The following is a 24,355-nucleotide window of genomic DNA, read 5'->3' as shown; positions in this document are numbered from 1 at the left end:
ATCTAACAACCATTAGAGTACTTAATAGATGTACTTTGTCCATGTAAAATTATTTTAGGACTTTCTCAGTGTAGGCAGATTGGTGGACAAAGGCCCTGTATGCTAAAAATTCAATTTGCAGATCTAGACAAAGTTTTGTCTTTCTAAGGTCATCTCAAATTCTTTCTTTAGATATTCAATCGTATTTTGGACCTCTTCAGGGGTTCCAATGAGATTTATGTCATCAACATAAACAGTGAGTATAACAAACTCTGATTCCGTTTTCTTAATAAAAACACATGGACAAATGACATCATTTATATAACCTTTATTTATCAAGTACTCACTAAGGCGATTATACCACATACGCTCTGATTGTTTCAGACTATATAATGATCTTTGCAGTTTCGTTGAGTACATCTCTCGAGACTTAGTACATGCTTCAGACAATTTTAATCCTTCTAAGATTTTCATGTAAATTTCATTATCAAGTGAACCATAAAGGTAAGTTGTAACTACATCCATTAGATGTATTTCAAGATTTTTATGTACAGCTAAACTGATGAGATATCGAAAAGTTATTCTATCCATAACTGGTGATTATGTTTCTTCATAGTTGACCCCAGGTCTTTGAGAGAATCCTTGTGCAACAAGGCGTGCCTTGTATCTTACAATTTCATTTCTCTCATTTCGTTTTCGCACAAAAATCCATTTATAGCCAATTGGTTTTACACCTTCAGGGGTTTGGACTACATGTCCAAAAACCTCGTGTATAACAAGTGAGTCTAATTCTGATTAAATTGCCTTTTGTCATTCTGGCCAATCATATTCATGTCGACATTCTTCGACGGAATTAGGCTCAAGATTTTCACTATTTTGTTTGAGGTTAATTGCAACATTATATGCAAAAATATTATCCACCATAATTTTCTATCGATTTAAATTTATCTCATCACCGGTAGAACTTATTGAAAGTTCTTCATTCACTTGAGTTTCAGATTCACTGATTTCTTTAGGAATATCAGGATTACTTAAATTTTGACCTTCTTCGGGGGATTCTTTTGTAGTATCATTTTTGTTATTCCTTACGCTTCTCTTTCTAGGATTTTTATCCTTTGAACCCAATGGTCTACCACGCTTCAGGCGTGTTTGGGATTCAGAAACTATGATACTAGTAGATGGTCCTTTTGAAACATCAATACGGATAGGCACATTCACTGTAGGGATATGTGACTTAGTTGTCCGTTTCAAATCAGTAAATGCATCAGGCATTTGATTTGATATGTTTTGTAAGTGAATGATCTTCTGGACCTCCTGCTCATATGTGCGAGTACGTGGATCAAAATGAGATAGTGATGAAATATTCCACGTAATTTCTCTTGCGGGGTCCTTTTTCTCTCTCCCTAATTACGAAAAAGTTATTTCATTAAACCGACAATTTGCAAATCGAGTAGTAAATAAGTCTTCTGTCAATGGTTCAAGGTAGAGAATTATGGAGGGTGAGTCAATTACACAAATATCCTCGTGATTGATCATTGATCCAAATAAAATTTGAGTCATATCCATATTTTTCTTCAAAAAGAAATAAAGTAAATCTTATAATTAAAACATAGCTTATTACACAAATTTTATTTATTTACATGGATTAGAAAAATAGAAACATATTATATAGTACATACAAAAAAATAATTATTTAAATATTATCAAGATTATCGAAATTTATATTTCCTTCAATGAAATTGAAGAAATCAGCTACATCCAGATGCATAGGCTCAATATTATCTTCAGAGATAAAGTTTGTCTCTAGATTATTTTTTGCCCTTTTCAAAGATGCCTGATATAGCTGAACAAGACGTTTTAATGACCGGCAAGTCTGCGATCAGTGCCTCATTCCTCCACATCTATGACATATACTTTCTGAATTTTTCTTTGGTAAAAATTGTGGCTTTTCACTCTTCTTTTTCTACTGCTGATCATTTCTCGGTGCCAGCCGGGCATCATGACTATAATTTCTTCTTCGACCATGACCACAACCACGACAGGGGCCATGACCTCTTTCTCGTTGGTTATAATTTTCCTGATTCACTTCAGGGAGTGGCAAAGAACTAATGGGCCGACTATCATAATTTTTCATTAATTGTTCATTGTGGCGTTCAGCAATAAGAAGATGAGAAAGTAATTCATAATATTTTTAAACCCATTTTCGCGATATTGCTGCTGCAAGAGCATATTCACGGGTGGAAATATGGAGTATATTTTTTTAAGTTTATCTTGTTCAGTGATTTCTTCTCCGTATAAATTTAACTGAACTATAATTCTAAATAAGGCAAAATTATATTCAGTTATATTTTTGAAATCCATTAATCTCAGATTTAGCCAATCATGATGTGCCTGTGGAAGGATGACCAACTTCAGATGGTCATATCTTTCTTTTAGATTCTTTCACAATTTAAGGGGATCATTTAATGTAAGGTACTGTAATTTTAATCCCTCGTCAAGATGGTGGCGGAGAAATATCATGACTTTGGCACAATCTTGACTAAATATCGTATTGTCATCTTTGATAGTGTCTGCCAGACCCATCGATTCTAAATGTATTTCGACATCTACTGCCCATTATGAGTAGCCTTTTCCAGATATGTCAAAAGCAATAAATTCAAATTTAGAAATATTAGACATTTTAAGAAAATAAAATTCTTACCCCTTTTGTTACCTTCTTAAAATTTAGCTCAAAGCGATGGAGGCTCGTGCTAATAACGTGTTATAAAATAAACTAACTTAACAAAATAAGAAGGAAAAAGAAATAGTAAGAGATAGTTGAGAGGTGAGGATGGATTGACGCGATAAATTCAAGGTAAGATGCCATGGTGTATGCTTTTCGCGGACGACATAATCCTAATCGATGAGACTCGTAGTGGAGTTAACGCTAAGCTGGAGGATTAGAAACATACCTTGGAGTATAAAGGGTTTAAGCTGAGTAGGACCAAGACAGAGTACTTAGAGTGCAAGTTCAGTGAGACACCTCAGGAGGTTGGGGCGAAAGTTAGGCTTGGTGATCAGGCCAACCAAAAGAAAAGTAGTTTCAAGTACCTTGGGTCCATCATGCAAGACAGCGGGGAGATTGACGATGATGTCACACACCGTATTAGGGCAGGGTGGATGAAATAGAGGCTTGCTTCCGTTGTGCTATGTGACAAGAAAGTGCCACCACAACTTAAGGGCAAGTTCTACAAAGTGGTGGTTAGACCGGCTATGTTATATGAGGCGGAGTGTTGGCTAGTTAAGGTCTCTCACGTTCAAAAAATGAAAGTTGCCGAGATGAGAATATTGAGATGGATGTGTGGGCATACCAGAAGTGACAGGATTAGAAACGAGGCTATACGGAACAAGGTAAGAGTGGCCTCGGTGGAAGAAAAGTTGCGGTAAAAGCGACTGAGATGGTTTGGGCATGTGAAAAGTAGAGACACAGATGCCCCAGTGTGGAGGTATGAGAGGTTGGTCATGGATGGTTTCAGAAGAGGTAGGGGTAGGCCGAAGAAATATTGGGGAGAGGTGATTAGACAGGACATGGCGCAACTACAGCTTACCGAGGACATGACCTTAGATAGGAGGGTGTGGAGGACCCACATTAGGGTGGAAGGCTAGTACATAGTCTCATTATTCTCCCTTATTAGTAGGTGCATTAGCGCACTATAATTTCTTGTGCTCTGATTTCTGTTACTATCTATTACTTTCTGTACTTTCTGTACTTTGATTACTCTATTTTATGTGTGTTGCTCTCGTTATTTGCTTTTTCATATCGCTTTAAACTTCTTAGCCTTATCTAACATCTTTTTATGTTTTTATTGAGCCGAGGGTCTTTCGGAAACAACCGTCCTACCTTGATAGGAGTAAGGCCTGCGTACACTTTACCCTCCCAGACCCCACGTTGTGGGATTTCACTGGGTTGTTGTTATTATTGGATCATTTTTCACAATACTGATGTTATTTATAGCAGTGTAAAGAGGAAAACGTAGAGGGGGGACAAAGAGGCGTTGAAAGAAAAAGAGGGGAAAAAATGGAAAGAAAAGTAGGAGGAAAAGCAAAATACAATTTGTATTAGTGGGTCCTACTATCAAGTGGAACATTCGCTTGCTCTTTTCTAACATGATCATAATTTAATTACATTACTTAGAGGCCGTTTGAATTGGCTTATAAGCTATTTTCAGCTTCTTTTGAGTGTTTGACTAGCCAATTTAAAGTCATTTTGTGCTTAAAATAAGCCCTAATAAATAGTTGGATTTATTTGGATGAACTTATTTTAAGCAGTTTATAAGTTGAAAACAGCTTATAAGTCAAAAAAAAAAAATTGGCTTGCACCTATTTTTTTTTTTAACTTATAAGCAGTTTTCAACTTATAAGCTGATTAAAAATAAGTTAATCCAAACAGGCTATTAGAAGATAGGGGTAAAGTTGTCATTTTATTACAAGTCATGCCTACTTACTTTTTGTAGTTTCAGTATTGCCCACAAGGATGGATATAAATTACTTTGGTATATTCAAATCGTAAATAGGGAAGAGATTTTATTTTGGGAAACTTATATAAATATATTAATTAGGAAAATATTTATTATTTATAATAATAATATTTTTTTATTGGATACTTATAGTATATTTATAATATAGTTTTAATACATATTAATGAAAATAATTTATAACACACATATAATCAAGTTTTATCACACACTTCAATGCACATATAATATATTGTGTTAATTTCTTATCAACTAAGCATAATATATTTTAAAATATTTATAATACATTTATATTGCATACATAATTCATTTTTAATATGTAGCATATTTATCATAGTATTGCTATGTATTACAATAGATAATAATAAATAAAAAAATATCGCTAAAATCAATAATTATTTATTAAAAAGTGTTCATCGAAGCAATTTTTTCTTTTTACCTCACAGTTATCGTGGAACGGTGCAGGCTTTTAATTTTTAATTTTGGGATTATTAGACATCTAGAATCACTATCCATTTAGATATGCTTCTTTTTTTGTATTTTCACTAAGGGCGTATTTGATACGGGAAAAATTACTTTGAGGAATATAATTTTTGATATGATGAAAGTTATTTTTTTATAGAAAATAGTTAATAAAAATATGACTTTTCTTATTGGAAAAATTACTTAATTGAGTACTTTTTAAAAATTAATTACTGATTTTAGCAATATTTTTTATTTATTACAATTTATAGCAATACATAGCAATATTATGATAAATCTACACTTGTATTAAAAGTGAATTATGCATACAATATAAATGTATTATAAGTGTTTTAAAATATATATTATGTTTGTGTAGTGAGAAATTGACATAATGTATTATAAATCTATTAAAGTATGTGATAAATGTATTATTTATCTATAAAACTTGTATTATATATGTTTTATAAATAGTTCTCTGCAATATGTATTAAAACTGTATTATAAATGTATTATAAGTGTTCAGTGATTTATTTTTTTATTGCTATAGATGGTAAATATTTTCTTAATATTGTATATTTATGTAAGTTTCCCTTTCTTATTTACGGGCGAAAAAACATAAACTATTTAATGTTTAACCACTTGAGAAATAACATAAGGTTTGCGAGATTGAAGTTGAAAATTCGATTCTGAAGCTATAAATTTCATATTATACCAGTCTGAAATTGGGGACTGTCTATTTAAGTTTGGGTTATTGGTCGTGAAGTTTCAACTACCAAGTCTTAATGGGCCTACTTTAAAACTCACTTATTATCACGGATTACTCTTTCATAATGGGCCTACTATAATACCCAATAGAAAGAACCTCGTCTTTGTCCAACAAGGAAAACAAAACAATATACTAAAGGCGTGACACGCCTTTAAGTTGATCTCAACTGACATTTATGCCTTCTAATTTTGAGTTTGCACAAATAGACATTTACACTTGTATAAAATTGACTAAGTAAATAGAAGCATCCTATGTGGCAATTCTGTTGAAATTCATTCAAAGTGATTTGTATATGTCAGGAAGACGTATGTGTTTACATGTTCAACCTTATACAAGTTTAATTGCATACTTGTGCATACCAAAGTTTGGAGAGCATAGATACTAGTTTTAACCAAGCTAAATGACACGTTTATATATTATACTTTTGTGTAAAATATTTGTTCCAAGCATTTACTAGTTTGGTGCATGCATAGTTTCCTCCAATATGTTCACATTACCTAGAAGAGAATCAGAAAAAATCCCCTAGGTGGAAACAACTCCAATTCAAAGTTAAGACTTAAAAGAAAGTCTAATACACAAACCTTACCCCTATCCCTGCCTCGTGGAGGTAGAGAGGTTGTTTCAGCAAGACCGTCGGCTCAGATAACTAACTCATATCAAAGGAGTTTGAAAAGCAAAATACAAAAGTGGAGAACCAATCAATGGACTCCAAGAAAAGACAAGCTGGACTTACATGTTAAAAACTATTTAGGAAACTGCTACTTTAAGACAATTCATAAACACCAAGAAAAGGCACTAGTACAGAACCAATCCACAACTTGCCGTTTTTCTCTTCAACCTCGCTTATAAACTTCAAGGTCTTGCCCTCGATGTCTTCTAAAACTTCCAAAACTTCCCCGTCCCCACCTAGCTTAATGGCAGTTGCATGCGGCTGCCCTCCAACTAACAAGTAATGCAGTTGCTGGAAGGTGAATGGAAGTTTTAGCATTGTCCTTCCGAACCATGAATTGGATGTGACCAATTTTGCAAGCAGCGATCTTTTTGAGTGCAAACCGACCCAAAACTCCCCTCTCGAGTTTCTTCTGATGTTGTCTGGATATCCTGGTAGATCAGAAAATGTATCGTGTTTTCCTGCATTAGGGCCTTTAAGCCAATGCCTTACTATTCTACAGGTAGAAGTTTCAGCCACTAGTACAAAGGACTTGTCTTTGCTCAACGCTACACCATTGGCAAAAGCAAGGCCTCGTAGTAAAACTGTCACTGAATTGGTTGATTTGTCGTATTTCATCAGCCGGCCTGTCTTGTCTCCGCTTACAACAGATGCAATAAATTGCCTAGATATAAGATGAAAAATCGGAATCAGTTTCTGCACTAGTCTCTATATGTTACAAAGTATCAGCTTCCTATTAAAGCTACTACGGCATGCAGCATATATCTTATAAGCTAATAACGAAACCGACTTCTCTGTTTTGCTGAATGTTTATCAATGAAGATATACGCAATCTATAATTACACCAACTTATCATACCCAATTTACCTTCGCATGAACAGATTCAAATTTCACTCTAGCCAACAACAACATATCCACTGTAATCCCACAAAGTGAGGTCTTTTGAGGGTAGGGTGTACGCAGACCTTACTCCTACCTTACGGAGATGGAGAGGTTGTTTTCGAAAGATCCCCCGGCTCAGGCAACACAAATCAAGGAACATATTGAAGGAAAGAAATAAAACATGTACAAAAGCAAACAGTAGTATATTCCTTTTGTTTTCCAGTTCAAATTTCAGTCTAGTTCATTGGCAATAAATTACCTCCTCTGGAATTGTGTGCTGGTCTCTGAGAAGTAAATTGAATCTTCTTGCTCATCAATGTCAAGGTCATTTATGAAGCGCAGAGGCTGGCCTTCAACTTCTGTGACGAGTGGGGTAGCTAATCCACCAGATGGCCCCACAACTTGAAGTCCTAAGTAGGCATCAGCAATGTAGAGATCTCCAGTTCTTGAATCAAATCGTACGCCCAGCGGTCTTCCACATATGTGCTCCATATGGGGAGCAAAAGGGTGCACACATTCGTTCCTTGATGATATCATGCCAAGTTCCATTAGATAATGTTGAAATTTTTCAATTTGAAAAGATTTACACAGAAAAAAAATAAGTGACAGCCAAAAACTGGTTCATCTCATCGGTTTCTCGGGGGCAATGAGGAAGAACATTATAGAGCCCGTTTGGGTTAGCTAAAAAAAAGTAACTTTTAAAAAGTAGTATAGAAGCACTTTTAAAAGTGCTGAAACTTATTTTAAAAGTAAGCAGTTATGTGTTTGGATAAACAAAAGGCATCAAAAAATTCAAGTGTTACCTGCCGAGACAAGGCTATTTGATTTTTTCTTTCAACAATACTCATATTAAGGGTCGTTTATTGTAAGAATCCGAAAAAATAAATACCACATGAACAACAGTGAACTCGCCATAAAATAAAAAGATGACATACTGCAATGATATACAGTATAAATCCTCAGGTGACAGCAGATATGAACTAGCCAAATATAAAGATAACTTACATATTCTAGTTGTAAGACAATTAAAGAAATTTTTTGAACTTGAATGTAAAAGTGGTTCGATAAAGGATACATTACATCACAACTTAATATTTTGGAACTTATTAAAGGTTTACTGGAAAATCGAAATATTTATCTATTGAAGCATTTCAATAATTTAGTATGACCCAAAACAGAATGTTTAGTCATATAAACGGCAAGTATATAGAATACAACTAGAATTAATCAGAAGTTCAACTGACAGTGAATTCTAAATATATCTATTTGTATAAGGGAGTTAAGAATATACTATTAGTTGTAATCATGAAGCACAAACTACAAAGCTTTCTAAAGTACAGTTTTTTCGATATAACCATCTGGTATCCGAGATACCACTGGCCCGACTAATCCAGATTAGCAATATATGGCCAGATAAAGGGGGAAGCGCTCCCTACTAAAAGTTTCTCTATTTCCGGGACTCGAACCCAAGACCTCTGGCAAATAAAAAAAAAGTGGAATGGACCGTGTAAACCAAGAGTTCAAAAGCTTGTTACCAGAGAGATTTACTGACGGTAGCAAGTACCAGTAACTTACACGAGGTACATATAAACTGGCTAGATACCACCTTTATCATTTGAAAAGATAACAATTATCACCATTGACAATAATTAATAATAAAAGCAGAAAACCAGCTTTAAGATAATTCTGAATTTCGAACCATCTACCAGCTAGCCCTCGACAGTTTCTTGGTTATCAGAAAAATGAAAGGAAATGTATCCCTCTTCTTACAAAGTCAAACCTGCAACATGTCTACAATTTTATCAACAACAACATACCTAGTGAAATCCCACTAAGCGGAGTTGGGGAGGGTAGAGTGTGCGCAGACCTTACCACTACCTCGAGAGGTAGAGAGGTTGTTTCTGAAAGACACTCGGCTCAAGTGCCTCAAACCCAAGTTAAAGAAGAAGAAAAAACAATGAAGAAAGCATAACAATTAATAATAAAGGCAAATACAAAGTCTACAAGAAAGAAACAACAATAACAACAAAATAGTGTGATAATGATAAGAATACAACTTAGTTGCAGAGGCCGACGCAGCCTTGCCGTAACAACGTTCATCTCAACCCAATACTTGCGATGCAGAGCATAAATTTACGTTTAAAAATTCATTAAAATCACAAGAAATAGTATATATGAACCCATAATTTCAAATATACCACGAGTTCAATGCTAAGAATCACAAAAGTTAAGCTCATAGACTTTAAATCCTGAATTCGCCTCCGCTAAGAGGTCTTTCAATTGGCCACATTACAAGCAGGTTAATTTCTCAGATAGTCACTCAACTCAAAAATTCAACTTTCTTCCTTAATTTCATTTTTTTCAACAAAAAAGTGACTTTCTGAGATACTTCTGATAACTATTAGTTAACTAACCATGCGAGAAATCAACTCTGTTACAAGCATATCTAACTAGACTAATCATTTAAACCCCTATTACCAAACTAAGGATCCAAAAGATATAAATACACACTCTCCGTCCCAGTTTATGTGACGCCTAAAAAATTGTCACCTTTCTACTACTCTTACCCCTCACACAAATAGCCAATAAGGATTTTAGACCAAAGATTTCGAATTACTTAAATTTTACCTCAAATCAAACGATGACACATAAATTAGGACTGCGATAGTAATAAAAACAAAAGTTACCAAAAATAAGAAAAGGAATTGGGGATTTGTTTACCTTAGAGAAGAAGTGACAGCAAAATCAACCCAACCTTGAGAATCTCCTTTCCATTTAAGAATCCGTCCATCGGCAACGCCGGTATATGGGCCTTCTCCGTTCGGGTCAAACGCAATACTCTCCGGCCCAACTGCTCCTTTCAGTTGGATTACCTCAGATTTCGATAGGAAATCTTTGGATCCTGGTATTGAAGGTGGACTGTAAACATTTTTCGAGCTTAAAGTCAAAATTACAGTGATTATTGCAAGTGCTGCTGCACTCAAAATTAGCTTTGTAGCATTCATGGAGTTTTCCTTTTTTTGCCTGTAAACAAACAGAAAAAAACAGGGGAAGTTGTCAATCTAAAAACAAGGGGTTGGGAGTGGGAGTGGGAGTGGGAGTGGATATTTTATTTCAAATTTGTTATTTCACCTTCCATAAAAATAATATTACAATTTTAAAATAATTAATTTCAAAATAAATTATTTCATGATTTTATTTCAATTAAATATGAGATAAATTCATCATAAAATTAATTTGGTGATTAGTTTTCTCTAATCCCTCATACCAAAACAGTCCTAAGTTTGTTTTTATTTTGACGAGTAGCGTGTGAATAAAATTATAAAGTAGAGAAATTATTTTCAATAAACGTTCAGTTTAAGTAGCCGTTCAAATAAAGAAAACAATTTGAGTGAAGAAGCCAAGACCAAATATTGAAAGAAAAAAAACATGACAGAGTATATTAAAAAAACAAATAATAACTACAACAAAATAATATGACATTAAATAGTACTAACAAAATGGAATAACAAGAAACTCTCAAATAATACTACAACTACAAACTATTCCTCTTCCATAATTTATATCATTCATAATCTTCTATTTAAGGTAAATGACATATTTAAGACGACACTAATAAATGATATTTTGATATATTCTATATATTTTTAGTTTAATAATATAAAATTCAATTTTTTTTAATTGTGTGTCAAGCTAAATTAGACGAACAAAATGAAACAGAAAAAGTATCATACATTGACGAACTATTTTTAATTTAAATAATGATTAAATAAACGGCTATGTAAGTTATTAACTCTTCATACTTTTAACTAGCAATTTGTATGTGCTTCGTGTGATCATAGAAATATAATCAAAATATGATTGAATATATCTTCTTCTTTTTTTAATGATTCGTGTGTAAGAAAAATCAAATCAAATCAATAAAAAAAATATGCATAAGAATTTCCTAGCATTTAAAAATTCAAGAAAGCGAGTGAATATAGAAAATTACCTAAAATCTCAATGAGGCAAAAGTGGAGAAGAAAAAGTGTTGATCAATAATCTTGTCAATATTATCAATTTTACTCTCTAAATATATTAGAAATGAGGATGTAAGTTATAATGGGCGGAACAAAGGAAAATTGATCTAAGCAAATGTGTAAAGTCAATTTTATTATGACTGTAAATTGAATGAAAAATGAAAAAATAAAATGGAAGAAGATAAAAAGCTTTTAGCATCGAAAATAATGGTAATCTCTCCATAAATTACGCTATGAATCGTCACAATTAAATGCTTACTATATTTGCCCACATTTGTGTGGTTACCTAGTTTCATATTTTGCTTCCCTACATTTACAATTAAGCTACCTATCAAAAAATATACAGCAAAGACCATGTTAAAATCTAGATGGAGAGCAAAAGCAGCTGAAAGAAATACTATAAGGATAGGAGCTCTCAAAACTAACTCTCAGTTTGGTCATAAATTTGAAATTAAAACTTGAAATTGTATTTAAACATGCATTTTACTTGAATTTATTTTTAAAATTTTGTAAGCGAAAGTTTCAAAAGCTAACTCATTTTGAGAAATTAAAAATATTCGAAAATCAGATTTTTATTTCATGTCTAAATAGATATTTAAAGATAATTTTTCAAAGTCTGATTTAATGTCTCGATAAGAACCACAATTGCCAACTCACTGTCTTATTGGAACTCCAAAAACAGCCCATTATCAATTGGGCTAATTTCACAAATAATCATTATAATAAGTTTAATTAGATTCCTTAGTTATAATTTGCATATTTACACGTTGTAACTGTAATTTAAGTTGTTTTGTTTGTACAATTTGTGGGTTTGTATAATTTGCGGGTATGTTTATATAATTAAGCTATTTTTATATAAACTCAAAATAACGAATTTATATAAACACAAATATCTTAATTTTAAACAATTATACAAATTATATTTTTATATAAAAGTTATACAAATTATATTATACAAATTTTGAATTATATAAACGTACAAATTATACAAACTTGAAGCGTAATTATGTTTAGGGGTGTGTAAAAAGCGAACCGACCGATAAACTGAACAAAAAAAAGTCTTATTGAGTTATTGCTATTGGGTTAACGATTATTTAATGGTTTTATTAAAAATAATTATTGGGTTATCGGTTCAGTATTGGTTTTATAATATTGGGTTATTGGGTAAATCGATAACCCATTAAGATTATAATAGTTTACTAATTTAATTTTTAGTTTTTTACTCATAAAAAATATCAAACAAAAAATACTAATATAAATTTATAATCAGTTAATTACTATATAATACTATTTAGTATTTAGTATTTTAGTATTTACCCTTTAAGCTTTGCCATTTTAGGTTCTGCGGCAAGGGTTTGCAAGTTGCTACGACGGCAGCTCTAGAATTTGTATATTTGTTTTAGAAAAAAAATTATTGGAAAAAATTGAAAATCGAACTGTTAAATACCAAAAATCGATAACAAATAACTTATTGGTTTGGTTATCGGTTTAATGTATTTAGAAATCGAAAATTGATAAACCGAATCAATAATGCTTAAAACTGAACCGAAGCGACCGATACACACCCCTATATATGTTAGTAGCGAAATATAAATTAGCTAAAGTATAGTTATATTAACTAATTAACTAGTATATGTTTGTTTATTTCCATAATTTTCCCTTATCAATTCAAGATATAAAGCAAGCCCAACCACTATCTTATTGGATCTTCAAGCATCATAGGCCCAACTAGCCAAAAGTTTAACAAAGAACCGACAAAATACTTACTACAAAATAAGAGAACATTAATTTTTGAAGTTTTTTCACGGATCTTATTGTTCTTCGTATTTTATATGTTTAATTTTTGTCTATACTGTTTATTTAATAAATAATTGTGGACTAAAGTATCCTTACCTATTCAGACGTACTTCACTTGGCATCAGCTTTGTAGACATTAAGTTATGCAACATAAGTTATGTAGTATTTTTTTACAAGTTGTTAGTGTTCAGAAATTGGAGTTATGATTTTTGAGGCATATGTTTGTTATCTGATCCTTTTTAGAGATGTGGAATGGTAGAGTATATGTGTGGATGTACGTGTCGTGATTTTTTAAAATTAAAAAAAAATACATTATATATGCCTTCTTGACATAAATTCTATAGGAATTAAGCTAACATAAGTTGTGTAGTAGTATTTTTCATAATTTAGTGTACTGTTAAGAAATTGAAGTTCAATGCTTTTTAGGGCATATATTTTTTTTATCCTTTTTGAGTGGAATAACGTGCCTATTTTGTGGAGTTTGATATATGTTTTTGGCTATATTTTGTGTTGAGTTTTGAAAGTTTTGCCCATGAAAACACAAATTACCTGCTAGAACATATAAATGTAACATAATAATATAATTTTTTTTTTCATATTAGCAATGTATATAACTTAAATTCAGAAAATTATTTCTTTAAAAAGGTACTTGGAGATCTTTAAATTGAATTCCTCGAAATCTACTTGTAAATTTTTAAAAGACTTAGGTTCCACAAAGATAAAAATTTTAAAAGTGTACTCCCACGAGACCAAATAAATTGATACTAGTTACTAAGTATATATATTATCATCAATTGCACTTTATTATAAATATCGGCGGATCAACACACAATAATTCAATCGTCTACCCATTCCATCCATCATATTGTAAATAAGTTTTTTCCTTTCCTGGCCTATCCTTCCCACCCCACCACGAGCCCACCAAAACATAAACATTTTTTTCGTGCCTATATATAAAATCCATAATATATCTTATCGTGTTAGGTCCACCAATTAATCCATTAACAAAATTGGATCAAGTAGGAACAATATGAAAAATCTGAAGATTTTTCTTTGTATAGAAGTCAAGACCCAAGAAGAACTCTTATGTGTCTAAAAACTCAACATCGATCAATTACAATGGAAGATAAAGGTTAAGATTACAAATCTATGATCGATCTGAAGAATCACTTCTAAATACGGATATACAGTTAATAGTACGAGTTTCTTTCTACTTAAGAAGGTTGTGGTAAAAATGAAAATCACTAAAGCTAATTTGACTGATATGCTTGTATAATTTCCCGTGAAGAGTTTACCATGCATGGACGTTATTTCCATGCTAAATCAAACTTAGGCTTAAAAATAGAAAAATACTTTTTCATATTTGACTTCTAAAATATTGTTTGACTTCTATATGATCATTCCCATTTTAATAATAATATATATTAAAGACTTTTAGAAAATGTCACTATTTATTTGGTCAATTTAATTAGTTAATATATAATTCATACACATGTGAATCCAAAGATTGTGTTATGATAGAAACAGCATCCCAAAGGACTACTTTTGGGACAGTCACACATGCAACAATAGTTCTAAATTAATTAGGGTACATTAGATTGGTGAATTATTATGGAGTGGGTGCCACTTAAACATCGTAAGCAGTGGTGAATTCAGAATATTTAGTAAAAGGGTTCAAAATTTGAAAAAAGTAGACATATAAATTAGTCGAAGATCGACATCTACTATATATACATAAAAAAAATATTTTAATCAGATATAAATAATATAAATTTTCACCGATTCGAACCTCCTCCGTATATACTTTGGCCCCGCCCCTGAGCATAAGGTGCTAACTCCAAACAACCTAACTTAATGTTGTTAACCTAATTAAGCAATTAATAACAAACAAATTGCATATTTAATTTGAAGGAAATAGATTAAATATATAGTGTCTTATAGCATGTATATTCTAAACAATTCACGTTGTAAAAAAAATAAAATTAAACATGTTGATTATATCAAATTTAACTTGAGTGTTCCAAATTTATATATAGTTCATATCACTGGTAGGCGTACTATTGTTGAGATAATAATTTCTCTACGAAATAATGATATGATTCGGAAAAGGATATTTTGATTATTAGAATAGCGTCTACTAATATCATATATTGTACGCTTAAAAATACTTTTATGAGAAGGTTTTATAAAAAATATGAGTAAACAACTTTTTTTTGCTTTTAATTTGATTTTAACCTTGTGATGACTTAAAAATAACAAGCAAAGGCCATATTGAAAAAAATTAAATCTAAAACGAATCAATCGATCGAATCGACCAATCTATTCTATAGAATGAGCTAATAATCTCATCTTTCACAATAAAAAGATAGATGAAATGCCTATGAAATGACTTATATATATATATATATATATATATGGTGTGGAGGTGTAGTAACGGCGGTTTCAGGATTTTCACAATAGGATGTTCAAAATCTGAAAAAAGTAAACACACGAATTAGTTAAAGGAGATTCGACATAAAAAAAAAGATTTCGACATCTAATATATATATAAAAAAATTAATTTTAATCAAATATAAATAATATATTTTTTTACCGAAAGACATTCGAATGAACCAGTGACTTCAAGCCGTGTGTGTGGGGAGTGGGGTGGGGGAAGTGTTAGGTACCACGATATAATAAGGAGGAAATTAAAAGTCGAAAGGGAAAGAGAAAAGTAGAGAAACTTGAATAGACGTTGAGGCCCAATAGTACGAAGAATAATTAAGGGTATGTTTGTACGAATGGAAAATGTTTTTCCAGTAAAATAAAAATATTTTTTATGCTACATAATTAATTTTGATATAATTAATTCTTATATTATTATGATTTACATAACTTTAGATGAGTGCTTACGTCAAACGATATATAACTAAGTGATCATATGTAAAATGCACATGCAATATTACATTTTCACAGATTATATTTACCTCGTTCTATATTAATTGTCACGTTTTACTTTTCAAAAATTAATTAAATTCATTTTTAAAACTAAATTGGAATAAATTCATTGATTAAAATTATACAAAAAATATTGTAAATTGCAACTTTTCCTACATGAATTTGATAAAAATATTAATTAAAATGCACATAATTTGAATTTTAAAAAACAAAATATTACAATTAATATAAAACGACGAAAAAATATAAATATTTCAAGTTTGAATATTTTTTTTTAATTCCTCCCTAACATTAGTACACTGCCATGCCAAAATAAGACAATAATAAAAATTTACACAATCCCCAATGAAAGAGTAAAATCTTTGAGTAAGTTTTTTGAAATAAATGAGACATGGACACCTCAACGCCATAAAAAAAGTTGAGGGTAAATATTTCTTCGCACTCAATTTTTATATTAAATTCATAAATGTAAGACATGTATTTTTCATTTTATATACTTATTAACTTAATTGTAGTTAATTATATGAGTTCTCGTGTTACATTTTTAACTACTAAAATTAATTATTTGATTTGACATATATATTTTATTCAAAGATTTATTTTTCTAGAGAAAAGCATAGGTGACCCACAATATCCCGCAAGAATCTTTCCATTGGAAAAAACCTTCCCAAACAAAATCAGAAGAATCATTTGTTTTTAAGACCAAATCCTTCTTTGGATTTAGAGATTTGGTACTTGGGGACCATCTCTTGTCCCTTTCAATTCGATATATTATCGGTATCGTTTGTTCGGATTTGTTCGGATATTTTTTAAATTAAAATAAAATTTATTTTTTAAAAAATATATAATATAATATAGCATGAATGATAATTATAGATAAAAATTAGATTATTATAATAATATATTATTGTATTTGATGACTGATGTAGAAATATCAGAATATATTTACTTTTATTATTCTTAGGTTATTTTAATATTTTTTTTGTTGCTATGGTGGGGTTAGTGGTAAAAAATAAGGAAGATTTAATAGGTCTTTTTCCTAAGAGATTATACAATATAGTCTTGAAGACTATGGAGATTTGCTTAACATAATCCCCTAGGTCAAATTTTACAATGACTATTAGGGAATTATGTTAAGCAAATGTCCAAAGTCTTCAAGACTATATTGTATAATCTCTTGGGAAAAGGACCTATTAAATCTTCTTTATTTTTGTGTACGAAATTTGGTGTTAATATTGTACGAGTAGTCCAACATTAGTAAGTGATTTATCTTTTTATATGGTCTTTGAAAATTTCTTATTTTTTTTAAATTAGTTTATGAGATTGAATTATGTCAAAAATTCAATTTTTTATAATACTATCAGAATTAGGCCTACCTAATTTTTATTTTTATATGATATTGAACATACATATTATTATTTTGCTCAAGCTTAGTTGTAAGTCCTATGTGTGCCGTGAAGGGGAGAGTGGTCTCTTTATATGACTGGACAATAATCACCTATTTAGTTAATTTTTAAAATTGAGATAAATTCAAAATTTACTTTTCATAATATCGAGTGTAAATAAATTTGTTATCATGATACTATCATCGCTCTTTGTGAAAAGGAAGGAAAGGAAGAAAAAGGTCAAAATAATGAACTTTATGGGTGTATTTGGTATGGAGGAAAATATCTTTTAGAATTTTATTTTTTTTAATTTTCTCATGTTCAATTGGTCACAATTTTTAACATTCTGTCTAGAAATATAAATTCCTTAAAAATTAAAAAAATGACTTTTCTATTAGAAAGTATGAAAAAAAGTTCCCAGGAGTATGGAAAGTTACATCAAACATTGATTTGTCTTCCCCACCTTCCAACACACCTCATATTCACCACCACCCCGAGCCCCCATCCCCATCCCGACGCTCCTGCCACTACTCCCACTTCACATATATATAAATAATTTTAAAATAATATTTTTTTCTTATATATTCAACAAAAGAAAATAAAAATAAAAATCTCTTATTTTTTTGAAAAACATTTTTCAATCAATATTTTAATAAAAAATATTTTCTTCTGTATCCCTGTATGAAGTTGAAATAGGGTATCCATTTAATCTATAGTTATAATGGATTATTATAGCCAAATAGGCATTAAGTTAAAGTAAGTGGATTTTAAGTTCGAAACTGGTAAAAAGGTCTTAAAATTCTTATTGCATTATAATGCTTACTCAAATGGAATAATTGGTACTTTTTAACTTTACTCCATAATAAAGAAAATCGTTTGAACTTCGAACTAATTTAAAAATGAACCCAAACACAAATTTAGAATAGTTTTGAGTTTGTATATAAATCCAAAAGATTTTCCATCCATTAATTATTAAACAAAAGCCTCCCAAATCCCTCTATAGGTCACTTTTTTGAGCTTATCTTTTACCAAACATAATAAAATATTTACATTAGCTAGCTAGTAGCACAACTAGTTTTTTTTTAAAAAATAAATAAATAAATAAATTCGTATTTAATAAGAATTTCCTTTTTATTTTATTTTATAACTAGCCAGTTAGCCTACATTATCTGTCGATTATGTACCTAACCCCAAATAATTTAAATAATTAAACTAGTGTGGCTGTTTGCTTGATTTAGATAATCTCCTAATTAAGAGGATCATAATTTTATGTAATTAAGAGTCATATTTATATTACCTAGTGCTTTGTGCAGTGTATCTTTACAAGGAATTAATATTAAGAAAACACATAATTAGTTAGAGTCATATATATTGTAATAAACACACGCTATATTATTAATTATTAATTATGAACTAAAGTTTTAATAATATATGATGCATGGCTATTATTTATAAAAGTAAATAGTAGGTTTTTTCTTTTTTCTTTTTTCTTTTTTGATATATTGTCTACGTGTATACTATATACAATGCGTTTAGTTACAAGATTAATTTTTTTAATCACTATAATTATAATATTTGTTCTTAATCGGTCCATGCATGTCTGATGTTTATCAAAACAAAACAAAAACAAAAAATAGGCAAAACAACCATGTCAAATTAGTTGACATCAACCTTGTATCATCGAATCGATGTCAAATCTCAAAATAAAAATCATGAGCCAAAATATCTAATCTTATTTATCAAGAGTTTGATAAGGTCAATAAAATCATCGAGTTCCAGTCTTAATTATGAAACACTCACTATAATAAAAATAATTTTAGTGGGAAATAGATATACATATTAACAAAGAGTGTTAAAATCTTTATCAGCATTAACTAACTGTCATTGGATTCAATATCGCTATAGGCTTAGGGACATCTACAAAGAGTGTTACTTACCACTAAAAAAATATATTTAGCGACAATTAAGCTATGAACATTAATTAATTGCCGCTAAAGATCATTTATGATATCGTGAATCCTGATATGAAGGATTTTTCCTTTTGATGAACCTTACGCAATGTGAACTCAAATTAATGAAAATTTCTTCCTAAACATGGAAAACTTTATTATGCTCATTTGTAGAGCAATAATACACCTAAATATGGGGAAAAGACCATAAGTTGGGTTTTTGTGGATCCACAAAACATGGAAATGTCCATGAAATGAAACATTGGTAGGGTCAAAAGTGATGATGAAAAATAGGAAGAGAAAACATGTAAGGTTCCTCAAGGGGTAGACACAATCTGCTGGAATCTATCTGTTTGCATTACTCATAATACTCTCCTTGTCCTAAAGATGGAGGGATAATGGCCTAGAAAGGTCCATCCCTATCCCCAATAACTGAGTCAGAATTTTTAATAAGCGGATTCAAAATATTAAAATAAATAAATAGAAAATAATCGGTTCTACGAAGCATTGTGTTCATGCAAGATCCAAGTTAATTAGGGTCATAGTATTCCAAGGAGCATGATGTAGATATATACTATATCATGACACAAATATCAGTAATTGATTCCACAATTTAAATCTGTAACTTGTAGATCACACGAAATAATTTTACTCTAACCCTAGTGATTCCCACCACCCAACCTTTAAACGCCACTCCATATAGAGAAAAGTGCTAGAAATTTAAAATCTTTTGTACATATCCACTTCATCTTTATGTTATGGAAAAGGACTTGTTGATCTTCACATTGCCCTAGCTATAGTTGTTTGTCTTTTGTCTAGTGATAACATAATTCTTCTCTTTTATTTTCTTTCTTTTGGGGGGATTTGAATAAATAATTTATCTTCAAAGCATATATATAGTACATTTTGTTGGTATAATTGTATATATGTAAGTTTGCTTGGGTTATTTGGATATATAACAACTTGCATGAAACTAATGTCCTTCTTATCTAAATAATTTGATTTGATGTGGCTCTAGCTCTGACATTAATTGTCTTTGGCTATGGAAGTAAAGTTAGAGGTAAAATTAAAGTGTATATATAGTGAACGTTTAGATATAAAAGTTGTGAAATGTGTAAATTAAAAAAATACTCTAATATTCGGAAAGAAAAAAAAGTTGAAATGGTATTTGGAATTAGAGTTGTGTTTAAACAAAAATATAAATTCGAGTAAGTTTTTATTTTTTATTTATATGTGAATGATTTAGAATGAAAATTATGAAAACAAACTTTAGAATTTTTATCAAATTTATAAAAATTTCAAAATTTAAATTTTAAATTACATTTTTTTTCTGTGATATCATATGAGTGGATGAGCTATATTCTTAAATGTTATGTCATTTTTTTAAAAAGCTATATAATAAATTTTTTTGGACCCAAGCAAGACAGGAAATCCTATTTATGATCTTAGGAGTGTGGATTAAGTGAGACAGGTTGTACAAGACAATATATGGTGAGTTAGGGAATCTTTTTATTCATAGACACATATACTATTTACGATATTTTGTACATATTGTACATTTTTCATGTGAGTTTCCTAGAATATCGTGTTTGTAATTTTTACTCCTTTCGTTTCATTTCGTTTAAATTTGTTTATTTGGTTTTGATTTAATACGAATTTTAAGAACATAAATAAAAAATTGAATTTTGTAATCTTAAATTAAAGATATATGAAATGTACCAAGATATTATTTAATTTTGTAGTCTTAAACCTCATTTGTTTCAATTAAGATTAAGACGTCTGAATCTGAATGTTAAGATGTGCATTAAGATCTAGATGTCTAGCTCTGAATACACGTTTGAATATTAAGATTTGGTCTCAAATCTGAACATTCAATGATTAAAACTATTTGTTTTCAATATTTGAACGTGCGTATGAAATTATACATTAATATAAAATTATTGTAACGTGAATTTTTTTAGGAATTCAACATATAAACATCTTTTAATAAAGAAAATTCAGCAACAAAATTTTAATAAGAAATCTCAAGTATATGCATATTTAGCGTAATTTTACAAGCAGCTTGTTTGATCACACTAGCAGGTTGATGATTAAAAAAAGGAAAGAGACGTTCCTTTTAGAGAAAAAAATAAGTTAAACAAATTAAAACGAAGAGAGCATATTAAGTTATTATCCATGGAGTCAGCTTTTGATAAGAAAGACTTCATTACCTTTTAAGTTGAAGTTTTCGACGTGAATTCGGATTTGGACTGTTTGGTATATTGTATAAACAAAAATAGTCATGGGTAAAAAATTTAGTGTTGCATTATTTCTTATTTGTATTAATAGTGGGATAAGTTATCTCTATCAAAAGGGTTGAATAATAGTATCGAAATTAATTATTTTAAAATAAAATAATAAAAAATGACAAAAGTACCTTTTAGGCCCCTCAACCTCCCCCAAGTAATAAGGTAAAAGGTATTTTTGTAAGTAAATAGTTTTTTTTCTTAGAAATTATATAATGCATGTTATTTTTAATATAATAAATTAAACACTCAATTAAAAAAATAATATTACCATAACTAATTCTAACATAACTAATCTCAATATAACTTTTCTTTAAATCAAATAATCTTTTATGTCATAATATTTATGTGGTTAAATAAGACTTTTAAAAGTTATGATTTTAAATATATTATAATATTAAAATAACTATAAAAACTTTTCATTAAGAATAAATTTTAAAAATAAATTAAATTACATACGAATTTAGATTTAAAAAAATAATTAAAACGAACTAAAATGAAATAGAGCCACGTAAACTAAATCGAATAGAGTAGTAACAACATCTTTTCTCATATTTTGTTTCTCCTTTTTGCTTTTCCTTCTCTACGCAAAATCAGAAGGTATTTTTAGAGTGTTTTAATAGTGTAATTTTTTTAATATACTATTAAATCATTTGAAATATAATTAATTAAAATTAAAAACACATAATAAATGAAACTAGCAACTTATAAGTCTCTATAGCATGTTAAATTTTTTTATCCTAATAAAAGTAAACATTGACAGTTATGGGCCTTCATATTTTGAAGAATCTTATGTGGGTCCTTATATGATGTTAATGTATAATGTTTTTTCTCTATTATTGAAAAATCCCTTTTCTTTCTTTCATATGGTCAAAAGTCTCGTCTCTTTTATTCTCTATCCAATTACTACCATTTGAACAAATGATAGCAAAATGAAAGTAATATAATTATATTTAGTCAAAATTTTGGAGATTTAAAATATAAAAAATTGACTATTAGATATTTATTTATCATCAATGAAATTGTAGGAAAGTTCCACGGATCCACCTCATAACAAAAAAAATACAGCATTTATCTTCCACTTTCATTTTTCATAATGACTATTTAATTTTTATTACTTTTCATATACAAATTTTGAAAATATCTAGGTAATTATTTTGAAATACATTTTATTAAGTATATTTTGTGAATAAACATCACTTATTGTGTACGGATTGAATTATACATGTGGTGAGAATCTTGAATTATACACATCCATATATTGATACGAGGTTGCAATTTAAATTTAATGAATATGCAAATAGTAATTCCTTGTGTAATTGTACTTCATCTCGAGTCATATAATGTCATATATATGCTTGAAATAGGTTTATTAAGGTTTTATGCTAGTCCACTCTTTAAATTAAGGTTTTTAGTTTGAAATTATTTTGCAATCGACCATTTGATAATCCTATTTCTTAATATACACAAAAGAAGAACTTTGACGAGCCTTGAATCCAAAGAGGCTCGTGAATCCTTCTAATCAAATAGAAGAGTGTGAAATTGAATCTCCTTCAGTCAGAAGAATTTGGGATTAATTGTAAAATCGAGCACAAAGAATCAGAGGCGGATAAGAAGACAGGCTAGATAAAGTAGTCATTCTGAAAATTCGCAAATTTTTCAAAATCTGATCTCTAATTAATTTAAAGGTGATAAAGCTGTAAAATAATTTAATTTGTGACATTTATTTTTGTGTCCACTAGAACTAGGCCACCTAATCTATATATCTCAATTCCCAACTAATGGATCTCCCAAATTTATAGGCCAATAAATTGGAGTTAATGTAAGTTACCAAATATCATTGTTCAAACCAACAAATTTGTGTGCTTGCACATGTTATCCAATCTCCCTTTAATTAAATTGTATTAGTAGTGGCACTATATCAACTAACCTATGATGCTTTAATAGTGAATAATATAAGTGGACCAAATCAAGTAAAATTCACCTTAATGAGATTATTAAATAGTAGTGTTAATGCTAAATAAAAAATCATAACTAGGGGCGGATTTAACTTCAAAGTTATAGTCTTATACGTTCACGTGAACTCATTTATTTCTATTAAGATGTTGTACATGTATTAATATTTGATTATTAACTTGTAGGCTACACTTCAATTTGAATTTATTGCCGGCAACTCTAAAGAAATTTTACATTGTTAATATAGTCGTCTAACCTATTATAGTAGATATATTGTCAAGGGAGAATTTTAGGGTATATCGCGATGCATGTGAGTTCCTGATCTCGTTGTCAAAATTGAGTATTGTATATACATATTTTTTTAAAAAAATTGGTATGCTATTATCTGCTTGCATTCATAGTACAAGAGGTTGAATGGTATATTTAGTTGAATGTTGAGGAATATGGATCAATTCTTACTTTTTTTTTATGTAATGCATATCTATATTCTAGAAATTCTAAAATTCATCTTCGTTTAATATCTTATATTATCAGTGCAAACAGTAACTACATGCTCAATGTTATCTATAAGTGAGGTTTAGAAAAGGTAAAGTATATGTAAATTTTACCATTACCTCGTAGAGGTATAGCGATTGTTTTTAAATGACCCTCGGATCTAGAATAAGCGTACAACAAATCAAAGTATGAAAAAGGAAAACGATAATGAAAAAAATATGATAACTAATATGAAAACAGTAACAACAACAAAATA

The 24,355-nt window shown here is 29.9% G+C and overlaps 1 protein-coding gene across 1 annotated transcript; it reads right to left on the bottom strand.

The window, feature by feature from the left end:
• Nucleotides 1-6,340: 6,340 nt before the first annotated feature.
• LOC129876750 (protein STRICTOSIDINE SYNTHASE-LIKE 10) lies at nucleotides 6,341-10,363 on the bottom strand. The gene is made up of 3 exons (XM_055952249.1): nucleotides 9,998-10,363; nucleotides 7,536-7,799; nucleotides 6,341-7,058 (listed from the first exon to the last, which is right to left on the bottom strand). The coding sequence occupies exons 1-3, from the start codon at nucleotides 10,279-10,281 to the stop codon at nucleotides 6,488-6,490; spliced, it is 1,119 nt and encodes a 372-aa protein (XP_055808224.1). The 5' UTR covers nucleotides 10,282-10,363; the 3' UTR covers nucleotides 6,341-6,487.
• Nucleotides 10,364-24,355: the final 13,992 nt, after the last annotated feature.

The sequence above is a fragment of the Solanum dulcamara genome, chromosome 12 (assembly GCF_947179165.1).
Source record: "Solanum dulcamara chromosome 12, daSolDulc1.2, whole genome shotgun sequence".
NCBI lineage: Eukaryota > Viridiplantae > Streptophyta > Magnoliopsida > Solanales > Solanaceae > Solanum > Solanum dulcamara.
This window is presented reverse-complemented; position numbering and strand designations above follow the sequence as displayed.

Coding starts and splice junctions, on each gene's coding strand:
- LOC129876750 (XM_055952249.1), bottom strand. CDS start 10,281: ATGAATGCTACAAAGCTAATTTTGAGTGCAGCAGCACTTGCAATAATC. Junction 7,800..9,997: donor GCTGTCACTTCTTCTCTAAG/GTAAACAAATCC, acceptor GATATCATCAAG/GAACGAATGTGTGCACCCTT. Junction 7,059..7,535: donor AGCACACAATTCCAGAGGAG/GTAATTTATTGC, acceptor TCTTATATCTAG/GCAATTTATTGCATCTGTTG.